Source organism: Ciona intestinalis, chromosome 13 (genome assembly GCF_000224145.3).
Source record: "Ciona intestinalis chromosome 13, KH, whole genome shotgun sequence".
NCBI classification, from domain to species: Eukaryota; Metazoa; Chordata; class Ascidiacea; order Phlebobranchia; family Cionidae; genus Ciona; species Ciona intestinalis.
The window spans coordinates 1,723,373-1,742,753 of record NC_020178.2 but is presented as its reverse complement, the minus strand read 5'-3'; the positions used below and the strand labels follow the sequence as shown (position 1 = coordinate 1,742,753).

The 19,381-nt window shown below is 34.4% G+C and overlaps 1 protein-coding gene across 2 annotated transcripts; it reads right to left on the bottom strand.

Moving 5' to 3' along the window:
- Nucleotides 1–260: 260 nt before the first annotated feature.
- On the bottom strand, nucleotides 261–18,964 carry LOC100180731 (cdc42-interacting protein 4 homolog). Of its 2 annotated transcripts, XM_018814657.2 has the most exons (13): nucleotides 18,819–18,964; nucleotides 17,916–18,082; nucleotides 17,202–17,349; nucleotides 12,697–12,864; nucleotides 12,169–12,297; nucleotides 11,467–11,613; nucleotides 10,846–11,034; nucleotides 7,559–8,083; nucleotides 4,140–4,249; nucleotides 3,373–3,505; nucleotides 2,698–2,813; nucleotides 2,077–2,165; nucleotides 261–1,317 (listed from the first exon to the last, which is right to left on the bottom strand). In XM_018814657.2, the coding sequence occupies exons 1-13, from the start codon at nucleotides 18,840–18,842 to the stop codon at nucleotides 1,169–1,171; spliced, it is 2,094 nt and encodes a 697-aa protein (XP_018670202.1). In that variant the 5' UTR covers nucleotides 18,843–18,964; the 3' UTR covers nucleotides 261–1,168. The 2 variants fall into 2 exon arrangements, with proteins under 2 accessions (XP_018670202.1, XP_002128248.1); XM_002128212.4 differs by lacking the exon at nucleotides 7,559–8,083.
- Between the last annotated feature and the right edge of the window lie 417 nt (nucleotides 18,965–19,381).

The window sequence follows — 19,381 nt, the reverse complement described above, 5'->3', positions numbered from 1 at the left end:
TTAGGCCATGGCTGATTTTGGACAACCCATTAGCGGCCACTGATTTGGAGCAATTTCCGTTAAGTGTCTTGCCCAAGGACACATACGCCCACAATGGTAGCAGCGTCGAGCCTTGAATCCATTACCTCTGGGTAACAAGCAGGCGCGCTAACCACTATGCCACGGCGCCGGACAACAAACTAATATACATGTTGTATATATAAAAGTGTGTACCTGAATGTAAGTAACTTATTTATTCTGGCGTGACAAGTTATTGACAGTTTGATATATAGACCATTAGTTTATTCACTAAATGATATTGCGATAAAAGAAACAATAAAATGAAACAAAGAATAAAATAATAAGGGCAGCGGCAAATCGAATGAGCAAAAAATACAATTAAAATTTCGCAAGCAGACATAACACATTATCAATATATATGGGTGAGGTCCTACGGCAAGGCATGGGACCTGGGTTTTAGGTCAGAGTTGGGCAGTTGGCCTGGTACTACAGCCAAGCAAAAAAGCATGGCATGTATATCATGGATATGGGCTTATTAACACAGAAATGAAATAGTGCAATTATGCAAGCATGGCTGACAACTTTTATACAAGACAGATAACATTTATTTTGTTACTGGTTGATTAACAAAGTATATAATACTTAGAGAAAAAAGAACCCATAGGCGCCGAACCTGGGGTGTCAAGGAGGGCATGCGAACCCCGGAATTTCATAATTTAAAAACATTATATTTTTCAGATTAATATTAAGCTAACTGTAACTGCCTCCCCTGCATTTTAAAAGGTTTGGCGCCCATGGAACAAACTAGACAAAAGTTATATTAAGTTATTGTTAAAGTCTTATTTTGAATGGTTATTACCAATATAAGGAATTGTTGCAAAAACCTGATGTCATAATGGTAACATTTGGTGCAAAAATTTAAATCTCAAAAATTGTTATTGCCTTAAAGATAAAATCCTACTTATGACATCATTAATGCCGTTGTGATGTCATAACTACCAGCAAATAGAAGTTAGTATCATATGAACAAACATGGTAATCATGAATTTCATGAAGTACCAAAATCATGCAGCATCACAATCAAGAATTAAATTTAATGAAAACTTCATCATGATTCCATCATCTCATATATGATTTTTCGATTCCCAAATTTCATCTCCCCCACTCTTTATGTGTTATATTTGATTTCTATGTAGGATGAAGGTACGTATCCGTCGGAATCGTTGTACATAACCCTTGTCCACCCATCACCATTGTCTACTTCCAATAAACTGAATACTTGGCCGCATTTCATGGACAACGCGCCTTCAGATGTCGCTGTTTGAATATAAGGTGAATTGAAAAATAAAGGAATGTATACAGTTTGTGGCCGATTAGCATTGGGGAAATACTTAGTATATACAGCTGACAATTTAAACAACCCATATGGGACATCTGGGTTGTAGCAATTGCCGTTAAGTATCCTGCCCAAAAAGACCCACACTTACAACAGTGGCAGCTTCGAGCCTTGAACCCCTAACCCCAGTGCTAGAGGCGACGACTGTGGCACGGTACCGAATGTGTTTGTATAAGCATCAATAGTTACATACTCATGCTCACAAGTTACAACATGGCAGACACACATGGTGTATTCATACAACTCATGCTTACTGTCCAGTTATAACATGTGTGACTTCTTATACACCAGACATACATGGTGTATTCATACACCTCATGCTCACTGTCATGTTATAACATGGGTGTCTTCTTATACACCAGACATACATGGTGTATTCATACACCTCATGCTCACTGTCGAGTTATAACATGGGTGACTTCTTATACACCAGACACACATGGTGTATTCATGCACCTCATGCTCACTGTAGAGTTATAACATGGGTGTCTTCTTATACACCAGACACACATGTTGTATTCATACACCTCATGCTCACTGTCAAGTTATAACATGGGTGTCTTTTTATACATCAGACACACATGTTGTATTCATACACTTTAAGCTCACTGTCGAGTTATAACATGGGTGCCCCATTATGTACCATACATTTCATATAGTCACACAGAAATCACACCCACCATCAAAATCATATAAAGCAGTGCAGGTCCCGATAGACTCAGGTTCCTCATCAAAATCGTTGTCAAAACTCTGATCTCGTTGCATTAATCTGTAAATAACAATTAGTATAAAATATCTCTCATAAGTCAATGACAATGGCAACTACCATTAATACATTTGGCAAGAAAGAAGAGGCAGATTTAGAGGTTAAATTTTAGTTTCTTCATGGCTTGCTGCAAGCTAAGAAAAAGCAGTAATTTATAGGCTGTAAAAAAATTTTTACATTGGGATTGGTAGCAGAAGTAACGAAATAAAAAAAGAAAAACAAATTGCACAAATAGCTTTAGTGCATAATCTGTATACCAATAAGCAGCACTTGTTTAGTCTGGAATTAATTAAAACCCCTGCGGTTAAATCTTAGTAAGGTTTATATAGGGCCATGATATGAATATAGGAATAGTCTTATATATGCCATATGAACAATATTTTTTATGCAATTTAGTCCAAACACAATATATTAAAATAAAGTCAACATTTTATACAGTTTGGCTGCATATTATAACAGTAGTTCTCAAACACAACATGTTAAAATATAAATTCACTCCTATATAAAAACATACAGATATATAGGACCCACTTACTTATTCTGTGATTGAGGCGCGGTTGCCAAGGGTTCACTTTTAACAGCAGTTGAATAATGGGCTGAGTTTCTCGCAGGGGAAGATTGTAGAGAACCAAACGCCTCTTTATACCAATTCTATGGAAAATATATTTCAACTTTATACCAATTCTATTAAACATATAATTCAAGTTTTATTTAAGGGATAAATTAAGAACAATGTTGTTTTGTATATTCTATATGGGTGAGGTCCTACAGTGAGGCACACCATGGGACCTGGGATTTAGACCAGAGTTGCCCATTACCCCAACATTGTATATGCACATTCTATTCTATATGGGTGAGGTCCTACAGTGAGGCACACCATGGGACCTGGGATTTAGACCAGAGTTGCCCATTACCCCAACATTGTATATGCACATTCTATTCTATATGGGTGAGGTCCTACAGTGGGGCATGTCATGGGACCTGGGATTTAGACCAGAGTTGACCCATTACCCCAACATTGTATATGCACATTCTATTCTATATGGGTGAGGTCCTACAGTGAGGCATGCCATGGGACCTGGGATTTAGACCAGAGTTGACCCATTACCCCAACATTGTATATGCACATTCTATTCTATATGGGTGAGGTCCTACAGCGAGTCACACCATGGGTCCTGGGATTTTCCACACATTCCTATAAAACAAATACCTCATATTGCTGAAGATCGGTTCGTAACTTATCAATCTTTCCGTCCACTATCTTCCTTTCACCTTCCAGTGATGAAGGATCACCCAGGGCGGGGTTTGATGTGTATACCCCATGCATCTTCATTATGGCTTTCCTGGGATTAGTGAGATAATAAATGTAACTTATTTATCCCTGGGCAAGTCATTATAACACGGGTGTTTTGTTTCATACACCTCATGCCCGCTTACGAGCTACCAAGAATGTAACTTGCTTATCCTGGCAGAATAAATGTTCTGTAATGCACCTCGTGCTCGCTTAGGTGTAACCACGTATACAACTTTGTGGATAAGTGAATGAATGCAACCTATCACGCACAGTTATAATAACACAAGTGTTCTGTTTCATACACTTCACACTATCAAGGATACTTTTATGTTTTATCTTTGTGATGAGAAACCAATACATTTGATGCATGGTGCCCTCTTATTCACTATACATAGCTTACTAGTTCCATACACATAATGCTCAGTCTGGTTAGTTTACTTTCTAGATACGTCAACCAAATACACACAGATAGCCACAACATGATTAACAACAAGAAGTTAACAACATGAGTAACACAACATAAAATACACTACATATTACATAAAATACAGTAGCAACATTAAGTGACAGAGCAACAGTATAACACAGAATACTTAGACTGGAAAACCAAAAGCTTTACATAGTTGTTATAGATATATAAACTCCATGCACATAGTGTATAACCAAGTATCAGGAAAACACACCTTTCGTCTTCTTGCTTGGTTATCTCTTTATTCAAATCATCCATGTGTCGCTGTAGCTTCTTCTTTCGTTGTTCAGGAGGAAGATGAGAATAATCTGCAGCTTCGGGAACCTGGGGTAATGGGTTATAATATAGGGGTTATTGCCACACCTACAATGTAATGTTATCTTGAGTAATAAAAGGGTGGTAGATCTCTAGTTACATTAATATATATAAATATCAACTTAACATAGAGGTATATATACTATGTAAAGCAGTGCTATTCAACCGGTGAGCACAAGGCATCAAAATATGCCAGGGGTGCACCAGTGCAAAAGGGTATACAAGGGTGCATCACAAACTTCAACAATTTTCAGCAATAATATTCAGTTTTGAGCATTTTTAACAAATTTAGCCACTTTCCTACAGTTTTTTTATATGAATTCTATATTTACATAACTGGGAATCGAGAATCATTATTTTTACGTTAAAGCAATCAGGGGTGCATGAGTTCGTCGCAACAACTTTGAGGGTTCACCAACCCATAAAAAGTTGAAGAGCACTGATGTAAGGTAGAGTGTAGAATAAAGCTCCATAACGTATATATAGGGATACAGGATATATATACAATGTAATGGTGAAGAGTTATTGGTTTATCTTGTTAATGAACTGTTCAAGTATGTGGCAACCAATGGAGGATGAAGTAACATTATGGTACAGCTCACGTAGGTATTTTAAATGTATTAATATACAGGAAAATAAACTATAGACGATGTTTTTAGTCAAGACATTGCTATTTATTTTAAGTCTGTTGCAAAATATTTGAAACCTATAGAAAACTCATGTAAAATTCACACATGTAAAAATCTATGTGTTTTAAAAAGAGAAAGTATTTCTAAATACAAAGTTCAAACTCAAACACAAGCTTGAAGTGATAAATTAATGTGAACGCAAGCCAACAACACACTTGGAAATCTACAGTAAAAACAACTCAAGTTTAAGATGGAATTGTAGTGTTTAACTGGACATGCTAAAACAAAGTGGAAAAGTGGGGTTGAAGAAACTCAATAAGCTATGAGTTCAAACACATGCTATACTGTGTGTGTTTTAGTTGGGTGCATTTTGTAGAAGTGTAGTTTATCTCAAGTTTTACTGAAAAGTAAGAAACAAATACCTTATAATACCTCATGTTTAATCCAATGCATTTTTAACCACTTTACCCCAAGAAGACCCTGTTAAGCTTGACTCTAGCTCTAGTCTTATACAAACAGGCCATTTGAGTGAATGGATAAGAAAACGCATTTAATTAAATGATAATGTGGTATTTTTGTTACATGAACTTAATAAATCAAACAGTCTGGAATTCCAAACACCATGGACTTTTTAGTGTATTGAAATACTTGCGGTAAATTAACAGTGAGATTTTTCATGTGTGTAATTATAATGTGTTCCTGTTGGGAAATAGAAAGACATATTTAAACCAAAGCATGGAACAGTTGGTATAACAAAAATGCAACTCTTGCTTAAAGTAATACAAGGAAATTTAAGTTAAAAGGAAGTAGCACTAACAGTCAAAAAAAGCACAGGGCTACTGCTATTAAATAAGACTCTCGTACACAAACTTCTCATTACATCTGTATAATACATATACATTCTATTATATATACAAAGTAAATTACCAGACATATTCCTATGTAAATGGTATTAGTGCCAAACCTGGGGTGGCAGAATTCATCTGTATTACAGTAATCAGTAAACATTACAAACCAATTAATTTATTTCACAAGATTGCGCGACAAACTAACTACATTCTTAAAAGTTAAGCACAGATGTCACTTGTTCATAAGGTATGCAGTATGCAAAGTATAGTAGGGTGAGGGAGGATGGGACACCTTTTCATTCTATTTCCTCGTCCCATTTGGTAGTAAACAAAGAACATTCAAAGAATTAAAACAGTATCTTCACGACTCCCATAGACCGTTGTTAATTGTTTAAAACACAATCTAGATATTTAGATATTATGTGCTAAAGGTGTCCAATCTTCCTCACCCTACTCTATATATATTTAATACATTAGCCACAAGCCTAGTTGTTGGGATAACAGGTAAACTTGCTTACAAGATGACACAGTTAAAAACACAAAATAGAACCAACAACAAAAACTGCAAACCTGTCTTGGGTATTCTACATACATGAACCAAGCAAGAGCTGACCATGGAATCCAAGAAACCACTGCATTTAATCAAATATCACAGACTGTCAATCAAAATGTATTTCTGGTGACACTTTCGTGACACAAACTAGCGGTAAAAAATACTGAAGTGTCGGTTGAATACAACTTAACTTATATAAACACCTGTGAAAAGTGGTGCAACCAATTCAAGGTTATTGTTTTGTTGACACTTTGTAAAACTAGCTGTCAAAAATACTGAAGTGTCGGTTGAATACAACTTAACTTATATAAACACCTGTGAAAATTTAATATTATTGTTTTGTTAATAAACACTTTGTACAATTATTTTATTTCTGCTGGTAATTTCCTATGTTTAAAATTACATAGTTTCATATTAATATCCCTTATATAAACAATTACATAATCATAACATGATTTTTTATTATTAACTTCCAATTCTGCTATCAACACATGGAAATCTATTTCAGTAATTCTATTTTAAGTAGTTTGCATTTTATCTGCATTCTGTCCTATGTTTTAATAGTGCTGTTTAAACTATAAGTTTTATTAAGACATTTCTTTATTTTAATCCATAAATCTCACAAAGATGCTTTTTGCCAAACCTGGTGTGGCAGGGTGGGCAGGCCAACCTGGAATTTTCTGCACTGTGAACTATGCCTACCTTCTCTAAATTATAAAAATTCGGTACCTATGTGTGTATTGGCCATTGGCGCAGCCAGAAAAAAAATAAGGAGTGGTATAAATCAAAAAATGTTCCAAAAAATTTCTTTTAAAATTTTTTTTTTTTTTATTATTATTTTTTGGGGGGGGTTTAAAAGGGGAAAGGTTGCAACCCCCTAAACCCCCCTGGCTGCGCCACTGCCTATGTGTGTATTGGTCATTGGTGTTAAACTGTTGGTTTGATTTGACCAGTTATTTGTGAATAAAAGTCTAACTACTCCTGCCCCTCTCCTGTATTTCAGTTAGATTAGTCGCTTGTTGTGTATTGGTGAGCATAAGTGTTCAAACTCTAATGCCCCTTGTTATTAATGAATGAGTGTTTAACTATCCCTGCCCTTCCTATACATTAAAAAGTTTTGTATATTTTATGTTGGTGTGAATGAGTGTTTGAACTGTAATTCGGTCGGTTTATTTATGAATGACGAACAGGTGATGCCAAGATGCAACAAAATGAATCCTTGATGCATGCGTCTCATTCAAACATAAATCATGCCTTAAAACGAACGCATGCAACTGCCGGTACAAACCTTTTCCTCTATTTCTGCCACTACATCGTAAGGATTCTCCTCAGCAGGTTTCACGGGGTCTGGTCTGCTTGGTAATGGGATTAAATAGTCATTAGATGGGGATTCTGCGGAGCCTGACATATCTGCAGCCACAGGGCCTGAGATTTGAACAGAAGGAAAGTTTTCACCTTTCGACGACTTAAACATGGAGATTATTTTCTTTTTATTCGCAGATACTGATTGTCTTAAGTTTGTGTCCAGTTTTAATGTCTTTGACTTGGAAGATCTCTTGCAAGCGATATCTTCATTACCATTCAAGGCTTGGTCCATGGAGGAACATCGCTTTATGTTTGGACCGACTTCTAAATTAACATAATTCGCTTGGCTCGCAGTAAATGATTGTGTCCGTAATTTTTTCTCTTCCATGTTTTCTTCTGCCGCTTCTGACTTTTTCGCTTCATTTTGATCCCCATGGCTCGCGTTTAAATCAGATGTGGACTTTGATACGACATTATCTCCGGAGAGTCGCTTCATTAAAGCTTTCGGCTGCATTAGTTCACATTCAAGTTAACAACAGTAAGCCCATGCTGACATGCGTAGCAACATATACACAACAGTATATGATGTACAAAGTGCTCGTGTATTGAAACAAATATATCAGTGTATTGAACCTACATGGTGCAACCAATTCAAGGTTATTGTTTTGTTGACACTTTGTAAAACTAGCTGGCAAAAATACTGAAGTGTCGGTCAAATACAACTTAACTTATATAAACACCTGTGAAAAGTGGTGCAACCAATTCAAGGTTATTGTTTTGTTGGAACTGTAAAACCTTGGCCCAATAACAACTTAACTTTGGCCAAATACAACTTAACTTATATATATATATGAACCAAATATAAAGGAGTACTGAACCAACGTGTACTAATTCAATTACAAACAACTGTTTTTTTATCAACTAACCAGATACACACAATGTTTGTTGTTTTCACTATATTCTGTCTTTACGTTTAAAACATTTCTAAATCTTCGCTACTGTAATCGAAGAGACAAATAAAGTTATTATTATTATTATTATTATTAAGCACAGGTCTTTATTAGCTTGTCTTTTTGTTAAACTGTGTTGTACAACAACTGTAGTTTAGCCAGGCTTTAATATAACTTTCATTGTTCACTAAAAAAAAAAAAAAAAAAGTTATCTATTAAAAACCAAGGCTTTAACATAAGTATTAATTTCACCACAATGTCAATGCAACTTAAATGTTTCATATTTGGCCTTTATATTTTAAATTTACTTTTTTAGTATGCATGATGCTATTGAGTGGACAGAAGTGTTTGTGACATCACATAGGGCATTATATACTTAACAGATGCAATATACACCTCATTAACCATCTTATTCTACATATGTTACATGGGAGGAATAATCATATAGTAACACCAAGTGCACCCAAGTGTAATATCTGTATAAATTATGCAAAACCAGAACATCTGTGTAACGTACAAGCCTCACATATTTGATGGATGCGTTGATAATGTAAACGTAACGTAGCTATATAGGCGCCAAACCTGGGGTGGCAGGGTGGGCAGGCTACCCCAGATTTTCTACATGTTATTGATTATTCAGTAAACATTAGAAACAAATACGTTAAATTTGATTTATAACAATGTGTGTCTAACTATCCCTGCCCCCTGCATTTTGGGGCCTGTGATAGTTATATATTCCTTTAGATTTATTTACTTATTTAACATTTACCAAAACATTCAAACTTTATACACAACTGCCAGGAATAATATACAGTTCAGCCTTTACCAGCCTAAATTACAGTTTAACTAATTTTGTTCATTTTTCGACATAAAAAACGTCAAACAAACTATAGCATTATTACATTTACAAATGCGAGAATTGTAGTTTTAGATAAAACTAGGAAATGCCTAAATTACAAGCAGTTTAAATGCAAACTTGTAGCGTTCACATTATAAAGCTGCTAAGTTATAATGGCGTACACTACTGGGCTATAACACAAAGCAACGCAATTGTTTGGCAACCAATTAATTAAAGCTGAAACAATTTGCTTGAAATGAAAGGAAAGCAAAGAAACAAAAGCCTTGATGTATAGTGTGGTGTTACATGCAACCTATATGTGTACTGCTTATAATTTAATCAACATATCACTGATGTATGTGTATGTGTATGGGCTATGCTGTCAAAATAGCTCATATTGTTTAAACAAAAACAATATGAACGTTTGAGGTTAAGTCACACGTAATGTCGGTTTTTTCTATATGGGTGATGTCCTCAGATTTAGACTAGAGTTGGCCCATTACCCCAACATTATATATGCACATTCTATTCTATATGGGTGAGGTCCCACAGTGAGGCAAGCCATGGGACCTGGGATTTAGGCCAGAGTTGACCCATTACCCCAACATTATATATGCACATTCTACTCTATATAGGTATTGCCAGTCAAATATTGTAAATTATATTCGTCACAAACTTGGTATTTCAAATGGTAACTGTAGACTGTGGACTGTAGACTGTAGACTGTACATTGTAAACAAGCTATTCTATTGACAGGTACTTTGTTAAAGTGCGATCAACAAGACTGTCTGCAGTTGACCACAAAGTGTTTCCTTATTTTGCACAAAACACGTGACAACCTAACTGGAGTCATGAAATGCCAATATTCGCACGTAATGCTACAACCCCAAACCAATCAATCATATAAAGTGACGGGTAGAATATATAATACTAACTTATATACCATTAAATAAACAGTAATAGAAACGAAACCAATGTTTGTAAAACAATCTAAACAAAACTAAAAGGAAAAAATAAGCTGACACATAGTTTCTTCAACAAAAAGTCAAACGTCCTCAAACAATTAGAAATTTAAATTTTCAAAGCATATTTTCAGCAATGAAACTGTTTTTTCCAAGTAGACTGTTCTTTTTAATACGTAATTTATGGGTTTTTGTTATGTTAACAACGAAAGAATATTTACAGCAATGAGACTGCTTTTTCTCTATGTGCAGGTTACCAAAAACAGCTGTCCATGAACAAATCACATCATACCTAGCTACAAAATGTATTCAGTTTTTGGTCCCACTATAAGGCTGAGAATTGGAACTTTTATTATCATGCACATTCTATTCTTTATGGGTGAGGTCCTAGAGTGAGGCCACCATAACACTTTAGGATTTAAGTCAATTGTTCATATTCAAAACTTACTTAAAACCCCTGCCAATGAATTGCTAAACAAGAAACCATAGTTTCCAAACCTACAGTGGTAAATACACGTACCTTCTTAGGTCCAAATATCCACCCGAATGCCTTTTTCTGTCCGCGACCAAAATTCATTGAGTTTCTCAGAGATTCTGTGACCTCCTCGTTGTGGGGTTTTAACCGCTGTGGTGCGCTGTAATCTTCAAACTCCTTGTCGCTTGGGATGAGGAAACCTGACTTTAGTTTCTCAACAACTAACGCAGCGTCCTGGAAATAAAATACCTTTATTAGAATTTGATTTCGACCAAGATATTAAATGTGAGGGAAAACTAATTATCCAAATAAGTAAAGGATTTAAAGCTGTACCCCTAGTTACAATTAAAACTTCTATTCTGCACTTAACAAGTTTTTTAAATTAAATTGGAGTAATTGGCCATCTGGTTTAAATCCAAGGTGCCATGTCCCAGCATAGGACGCCACCCATAAAGAATCGGAAATTTTACAGCAGCATTATATAGCTAAGCTCCTTAGCAGTACCCCCCACAGCTTACTATATACCCCAGCCTTTTACACAGCATGACACAGTGTTTTAAAAGATTACAGAAGCAAGTTTATACAGGGTAGCTACAGTAATGTTTGACTGCTATGCTGCAGCAAAATTTAATATCTTGCCCCTTAAATATAGACTACATAACCCACCAGTTTTGAATCAATAGCATTCCCAGCTTGTTCCATTCCGTCCAAACACTTCTGGATGATTGGTTTAACTTTTTTATCAATAGTGGCGTACTCCACCATCAGCTCTCGTAACTTTTGGATTCGTTTTTCATCAGCTTCTCGATATTTCTGTAACAAAACATGAGATGCATGGTTAGTAGATGTTGCTTCAACCAAGTGGTAACTAATGGTTGGTCCAAATTATAAGTCATGTAGTAGGGTGGGGGGAGACGGGACATGTTTAGCACATAATATCCAAATATACTGAATGTGTTTTAAACAAATAACAACAGTCTATGGAAGTCGTGAGGATGCTTTTTTATAGTTCTTTGATTTTTCTTTGTTTACTACCACATGGGGCGAGAAAATTAAAAGTAAAGGTGTCCCATCGCTGAAGAACCTCGCTCATATAGAATAGAATGTGCATATTCAATGTTAGGATAATAGGCCAACTCTGGTCTAAATCCTAGGACCCAAGACATGCCTCACTGTAGAACCCCACCCATATAGAATAGAATGTGCATATACAATGTTGGGGTAATGGGCCAACTCTGGCATAAATCCAAGACCCGAGGCATGCCATAAAACCTCACCCATATAGAATAAAATGTGCATATAGATTTCCCAACACCCAGTAACCACTGTTTAAAAAGTTAATATCCACACAAAAAAAACTCCAAATACCTGGAAAACCTGTGGCATCTTTGTATTGTAATGTGCATTTTGTTCAGCATTAAAAGTCTCAAGAGCGGCCGCATAATCTTGCTTGCAATGCTCTACTACGTCTTTCTTTGCGTTCCAAGCATATTTTGCCTGTTTCAAACAAAAGTGTTATAAGTTGCAATCCTTACTACAGATTCTCACCCAACCAGTAGCAATACAGGATGAATTATATGAAAAAGGTTCTAAGCATATTTTGAATGTGTTTAAACACAAATGTTATGTTATAAATTAGCATTTATATTATTCATGCAAAAACTTATTCATGTAAAACTTTATATTATTCCGAGAAAAAACTTACACGGCAACACTGAAATAAAACTTATTCTTTTCAATACGGCAACTTTGAAATATCACCAAGTTTTCAACTTGACAACACTAAAATATCACCAAGTTTCCAACTTGGCAACACTGAAATATCACCAAGTTTCCAACTTGACAACACTGAAATATCACCAAGTTTTCACACGGCAACACTGAAATAAAACTCACCCTTTCCACATCAGCCTTTGTAACATTGGTGTCCGCATCTAACTTCTCATGGTTGGCTTGCAATCTCTCACAATCCTTCCATTCCTTCTCAAATTTCTTCTTAGTGTGGTCAACATTCTGCTCAACTTTGTCAAGAGCTATTTGCATGGACTTGCCTTCTTGGTAAAGCTGGAAAAGAAAAATTGTTTTTTATTTGACTTGTTTTATTATTCTTTGTATGTTTTTTTTTATTTTAACATAGGTAAGATCCTACAGAATGGTATAGCTGGAAAAGAAAATAGTTTCTTTTTATTTACTGACAATGTAGAAGAACTCTTGAATAAAAATGGATCAGAGCTTAAACTTTAAATGGAAGAATTCAACTCTGTAGCACATTTCATCATTTAGGTAAAATTGCTCAGGACTCTACATTTTGAGATTTAATCATGTTTTGAATTTTTTTGTAAAAAAATATTCAGCTTGAATTAAACAGTTTTATGTTTTATTTATCTTTCTAGATTTCCTTTATTCTACATGAGTGAAATCCTACAGAATGTCACAGCATGTGACATTAGATTACGCCAGAGTTAACCAATTAGTATTATTACTTGAAATTTCTCTGGAAAATAAAAAAATTAAAAAAAAATTTAAGTAACTGTCTAATAGGCTAACTCCGATGTCCTTTTTTTGTGTTGCCAGATAAAAATACAGTTAGCCTATTAGACATTATTAATTCTGGAAATTTCTTTAATTTTATCTGGCAACACTTGAAAAATGCCTTGAGTAAACAATGTGTTCATATTCTAAATGTGTAAACCATGTTTTGCTTGCAATTACAGTTGCTCAATATTAAACATGTTTACATTGTTAAATAAGTGACTCAACGTCTAATTATTGGATGACTAAACCGGCATATTCATGGTGACTCATCATATTTTGTGATTTACATGATATGTTTTGCTTATGACATCACAATATTTGATTTTGATAACACAATCATGATAGTAAAACAACAGTAAAAGTGAAACTAGCTGTGAAACAAAACCACACAGAACGTTTCATAAATAACAAACAATCAAAATGAACGGAAGACACCACCTTTGTAACAATACAACATACCAAACACAACAGGTTTTAAAGAGTGTAGTTATTAAACATTAAAGTAAGAAAATATTTCACAAAAAAACAGCGAACGTGATACAGTTACAATCTTCTATTTAACTTGATTAATTTTTGGGTTAAGAATTTTTCTACACTGTCAGAAAAACATACAAGTACGGGTGGCATATGGAGTGACAAGAGGCAGTGTGACACTGGAAATCAATTGTAACTAAGCATAACAACAAATAAGACATAGAAGTTTACGTATAACTATTATTATTATTAACTAATTTCTTCAATACATTGCTGGTTTTAATATCCTTTTTTAATGTTTTTTTTAGAAAAGCTATAATTATTCTAGTTTTTATACAGCTTTTTTGTTTGTTAACATTTCTTTTACAATTCAATTTTTTTACAGTCTAGTTTTAATGTTTTGTGCACAATATCTGTGGTAGCTTGGTTTAGAAATAAACATTACAATTTACAGCAAATGGGGAATCTTGTGATTATGATACTCCAACTAGTAATATTTTGAGTTTGGTATAACTGTGTAAAATACCCTGAGTAGTCAAAGACTCAAAGGTTTCAAAAGTAGTGAATTACGAAAGAGGAAACAAGCTGCATGACTCACGATAGGGAAAGATCAATGAATCACTAGCTTTAATCTAATATAAACCTACCACCTACAATGTTATGTTGGAAAGCATATACCTATGATCCCTATTTAGTGATATAGTAGTGTGGGGGAAGATGGGACACTTTTCATTCTATTTCCTTGTCCCATTTAGTAGTAAACAAAGAACATTCAAAGAATTATAAAAATGTATCCCCACGACTCCCATAGACCGTTGTTAATTGTTTAAAACACGATCAGGATATTTGGATATTATGCCCTAAAGGTGTCCCGTCTTCCCCCACCCTACCATTATTATATTACCTACTAAAGATAACCATACTTACAAGCACGCGTCATAAAAAGCATACAGATACTTAGTAACCAAGCCAGCTCCAATCGTAAACCAGAGATGTTGTTTTGATTGAAGAGTTTTACAAACCAACTAAGTAAACAGTGTAAAAACTCATAAATAGGTCAACAAACCAATAAAAGATAAAACTTTTTGATACAGAGACTTTGGATGGGTTACACCGATTTTAACTTTAAATACTAGTATACTACTAAATTTGACAGCTAACTTTACAAAGTGTCAACAAAACAATAACCTTGAATTGGTTGCACCACTTTTCACAGGTGTTTATATAAGTTAAGTTGTATTTGACCGACACTTCAGTATTTTTAACGTAGTTTTACAAAGTGTCAACAAAAAAGCACCACTTTTTACAATATAAGTTATTGGATCATTGGATTTGTTGCAGCTTTAAATAAGGTGTATTATTCATTAAAACCACCATGTTGCAGTGAAATGACAACAGGTAAAAAGTGTTAAAACAACGTTCTTCTCAGACACCAACCAACCACACTATAGCCATTGATTTGGATGAATGCACAATGAATGGCATCTATTCCACCATGAATGGGAGTAATTACCACAATTCGGAAAAGCAGAAATTCCATACAATGATATATTTAAACCAAATACCAAGAATGTTTTGGGTACTTGGGATTTGCAATACGGACAAGTGAAAAGTTTATAATGCTTCTATATCTGACAAACATTATATTTTAAATTGAAGTCTCTTTTGGCTGGTTTTGGTAAATTTGTGTTCTCTTTTGCTTTTATATGATAAAACAATTTCAATTTTGCCTTTTTAGATGAACTTTTTATAGGGCTGACAGTGGCATTTTATCTAATTTGTTTAAGCTTACTTTTTACCCAGTTTTCCAATGCATTTAACTTTAGATTACAACCCTAAGTTTCTCATAAATAATTGATTTCCAAAGACAGCGATAAAAATCAATTCACCTACGGATGTAGCACAGTTACTGTTTACCAAAAAAATGCAAATATTCTGTTACTTTTACCCTGATGAATTCTCGCCTTATGGCAGACGAAACGTTGGAAATACGCTAAGTTTTTATACCAGATGAGCCACTAATACATTATTTAAAAATGCAAAAAACTAAAGAAAGATTTTACAAAAAAACTTTAAAACACGATTGAATCTCGAAATGTACAGTCAGAGCGTTTTATCTAAACGATGAAATGTGATATAGTTACCTTCTTCTACTAGTTTTAAATCACATATTGCAACATTTTTAACCTTAATTCAAAAGTGAAAGTTAAGATATTAATTAGCAAGTAACCGGCAAATAAACAGGAATCTGGTTTACCCTGTTTAGTTACTGTTTAACCTGAACATGGTACTTCACTTGTGTGTACAATATGTGACACTCAATAGGAGCTAGTAATGGTTTAAAACAGAGGTTATCTAAATAGAATCACTGAATCAATTTTAAGGAGAATTACCATATTATGTCAATACAATAGGCAACCCAAATTAAATCTCACAGCCTATAAACTGTAAATAAGACAATTATTTTCCAGAGGAAAAGTCCAATTTAGGATTAAAATTAGACCAATTACAATAAAGGAAGCCATCAAAAACTGGAGACTACAAAGTGATAATTGTAAGGAAATGACTTGTTTACATAGTTTTAATGATGACCTGGGTTTCTGGCCTCTTTACAAGGACCTGTGTTTAAACATGACCCATATATGATATCCTGTGTTTGGTCTCTAAAGTATGTTTACTATCTGTTAAGTTGATTTAAGAGGCTCTGGTTTACCATATGTTAACTGGGACCAGCATACAAGCTTTACATTATAGTGGATAAAACTGTACAAACATTATTATTCACATATAATGATAAGCTTATGCGAAAACACATGATTTAATCTCAATATCTACAGACTGGAGCTTTTTAACTAAATGATGAAATATACATAAGAGTTGTCCAATAACCCATTTGAATTTTTGTGTGTTGGTGTGGGCTTGTATTATCTGGTGCACCGTGTAAATTGTTAAGCTGGTCCTAATGTTGCCAGCTTTTCAGTCCATCACTACTATGATGCATTTTGCAAATAACTGAATAAATATTTACATAAAAATTGCAAAACTTGATTGAATCTCAAAATGTACAGATCGGAGCATTTTGGCTAAATGATAAATTGCGATACAGTTACATTTCTAAAACATCATTAATCACATATTGCAGCAAGTCAGAGTTAAAAAGAATGATTAAAATAAGCAATTAAATATTAGGAACGTGGTTTAGGGCTAGGTTATATGAATTCAAACAATTAGTAGGGTGGGGGAAGATGGGACACCTTTTATTCTATTTTTTCATCCCATTTGGTAGTAAACAAAAAACATTTAAATAATTATAAAACCTTATGCTAACGACTCGCGTAGACTGGTGTCTCATCTTCCCCCACCCAACTATATTATATAATATAATATTTTACCTTTTTCTTTTCAAGTTTCTGATCATTGATAAAAGTTTGGCAGCTTTTTAAAATATTAAGGACCATGGTTTCAGCTACTATTTCATGTTGCCCAGCAATGTCGTTTAATTCGGATAACTGGCTTTGAAAGGCTTTATGCGTGGAGAACCTGGAATGTAATGAATAAAAATATTTCATATGAGCTTTAGGTGGAAACTATTTATATTTTAGCTTGATATTGAAGCACAACTATTCAAGTAGGCTATTTATGTAATTATATATAATTCAACACATTCAACAAAAAGTTGCAGATTGGGCCTATAGGATTTTAAACTAATTAAAATTGGAATAAAAAGGAGTTTTTGAAAAAATATGTTTAAGTTTAGAGAATATTTAAACTAAAATCAATACTAAACCCATAAAATATATATATATATATATATAATTCAACAATTTGTTTGGTTTTAAACAAAATTACAGGAAAATTATTTAAGTTTTTAACCAAAATAATATGCTAATGTTTCTCAAAGAATACTTGAATCAAAATCAACAAATACAATGTTAAACTTTTCAAAAACAGTCAGCCTGGTACTGCATATAGGTACAACTATCCCTAATTCTGCATGTGTTTCCTACACCTTTATTACATGAAACTTTCTCCATAAATTTCCCACATGTGACTATAATACTTCCCCAATACTACAAATTGACCCAACAAAGTAACTTTCTCCTTACATGCTTCGATCTTCATCCTTTTTTTTAGGTTGGTAGCTTTTCACAAGTTTGCGTAACCTCCCAGCATATTCCTGCTCTATCTGACAACGCTCCTTGATGAACTTGCCGTATTTCTCACCAAAGTCGAAACCGTGTTGTAGATATTTGTCAACGCTGTCAAACTGATCCTGTGGGTTAAGTTGTGGTAATGTTCACTGTACAGTGACTTCTTATAAATATACCACACACACATGGTGTATTCATACACCTTATGCTCACTGTAAAGTTATACCATGAGTGTCTTCTTATACACCAGACACACATGGTGTATTCATACACCTCATGCTCACTGTTGAGTTATAACATGGGTGTCTTCTTATACACCAGACACACATGGTGTATTCATACACCTCATGCTCACTGTTGAGTTATAACATGGGTGTCTTCTTACACACCAGACATACACGGTGCATTCATACACCTCATGCTCACTGTCGAGTTATATATGGGTGTCTTCTTATACACCAGACACACATGGTGCATTCATACACCTTATGCTCACTGTTGAGTTATAACATGGGTGTCTTCTTATACACCAGACACACATGGTGTATTCATACACCTCATGCTCACTGTTGAGTTATAACATGAGTGTCTTCTTATACACCAGACGCACATGGTGTATTCATACACCTCATGATCCCTGTCGAGTTATAACACGGGTGTCTTCTTATACACCAGACACACATGGTGTATTCATACACCTCATGCTCACTGTTGAGTTATAACATGAGTGTCTTCTTATACACCAGACACACACGGTGTATTCATACACCTCATGCTCACTGTCAAGTTATAACATAGATATCTTTTTATACACCACAACACTAAACATTACACGTTACAGCAACAGATCCAACTTACCCACAACTCAATTCCCCAATCCATATTCAAGTTCTTACAACTCTATTTATTTATACTCCACTTAAAAGCGAACAGAATATAATCCACAGTAAAGTTCAATATAAAGTTAAGGCAGTGTTGCTTACTTGCTTATATACACAACATCTATTACATACAACACAACACAGAAATATAGGGTTAGAAAAAACTAGTTAAAGGTATAATATGTAAAAAAATTATAGAATTTATGTTATTTTTTGCTAAAATATATTCTAAAGTTAAAAAGATAAATCTTGTATCACATAAATCCCTTTAGACAGTATGTTTTTGGATACAAAATGATATTTGACCACAATAATAAACATAAAACGGTGCTACGTGCTAGTGAAGAGTCTCCCCCCCCACCCTATTTGCTAACTAACCCCTATAACCACTAACAACTAACCCCTGTAACCACTAACCCCCTAACCATCAACACCTAACCCACTAACCACCAACCACTAACACTTTCCACCAGCCTATTCTGCTATGTACCGGAAAATTCTTCACAAAACATACGACAAAAGCAGTATTATTTTTTACGA

Excerpts from the sequence above, each read along its gene's own strand:
- LOC100180731 (XM_018814657.2), bottom strand. The coding sequence starts at position 18,842 with ATGGATTGGGGAATTGAGTTGTGG. Across the intron at positions 2,814-3,372 it reads CCGATCTTCAGCAATATGAG|AATTGGTATAAAGAGGCGTT; the intron begins GTATTTGTTTTA and ends TATTTTCCATAG. Across the intron at positions 1,318-2,076 it reads TGCTTTATATGATTTTGATG|CGACATCTGAAGGCGCGTTG; the intron begins GTGGGTGTGATT and ends ATATTCAAACAG.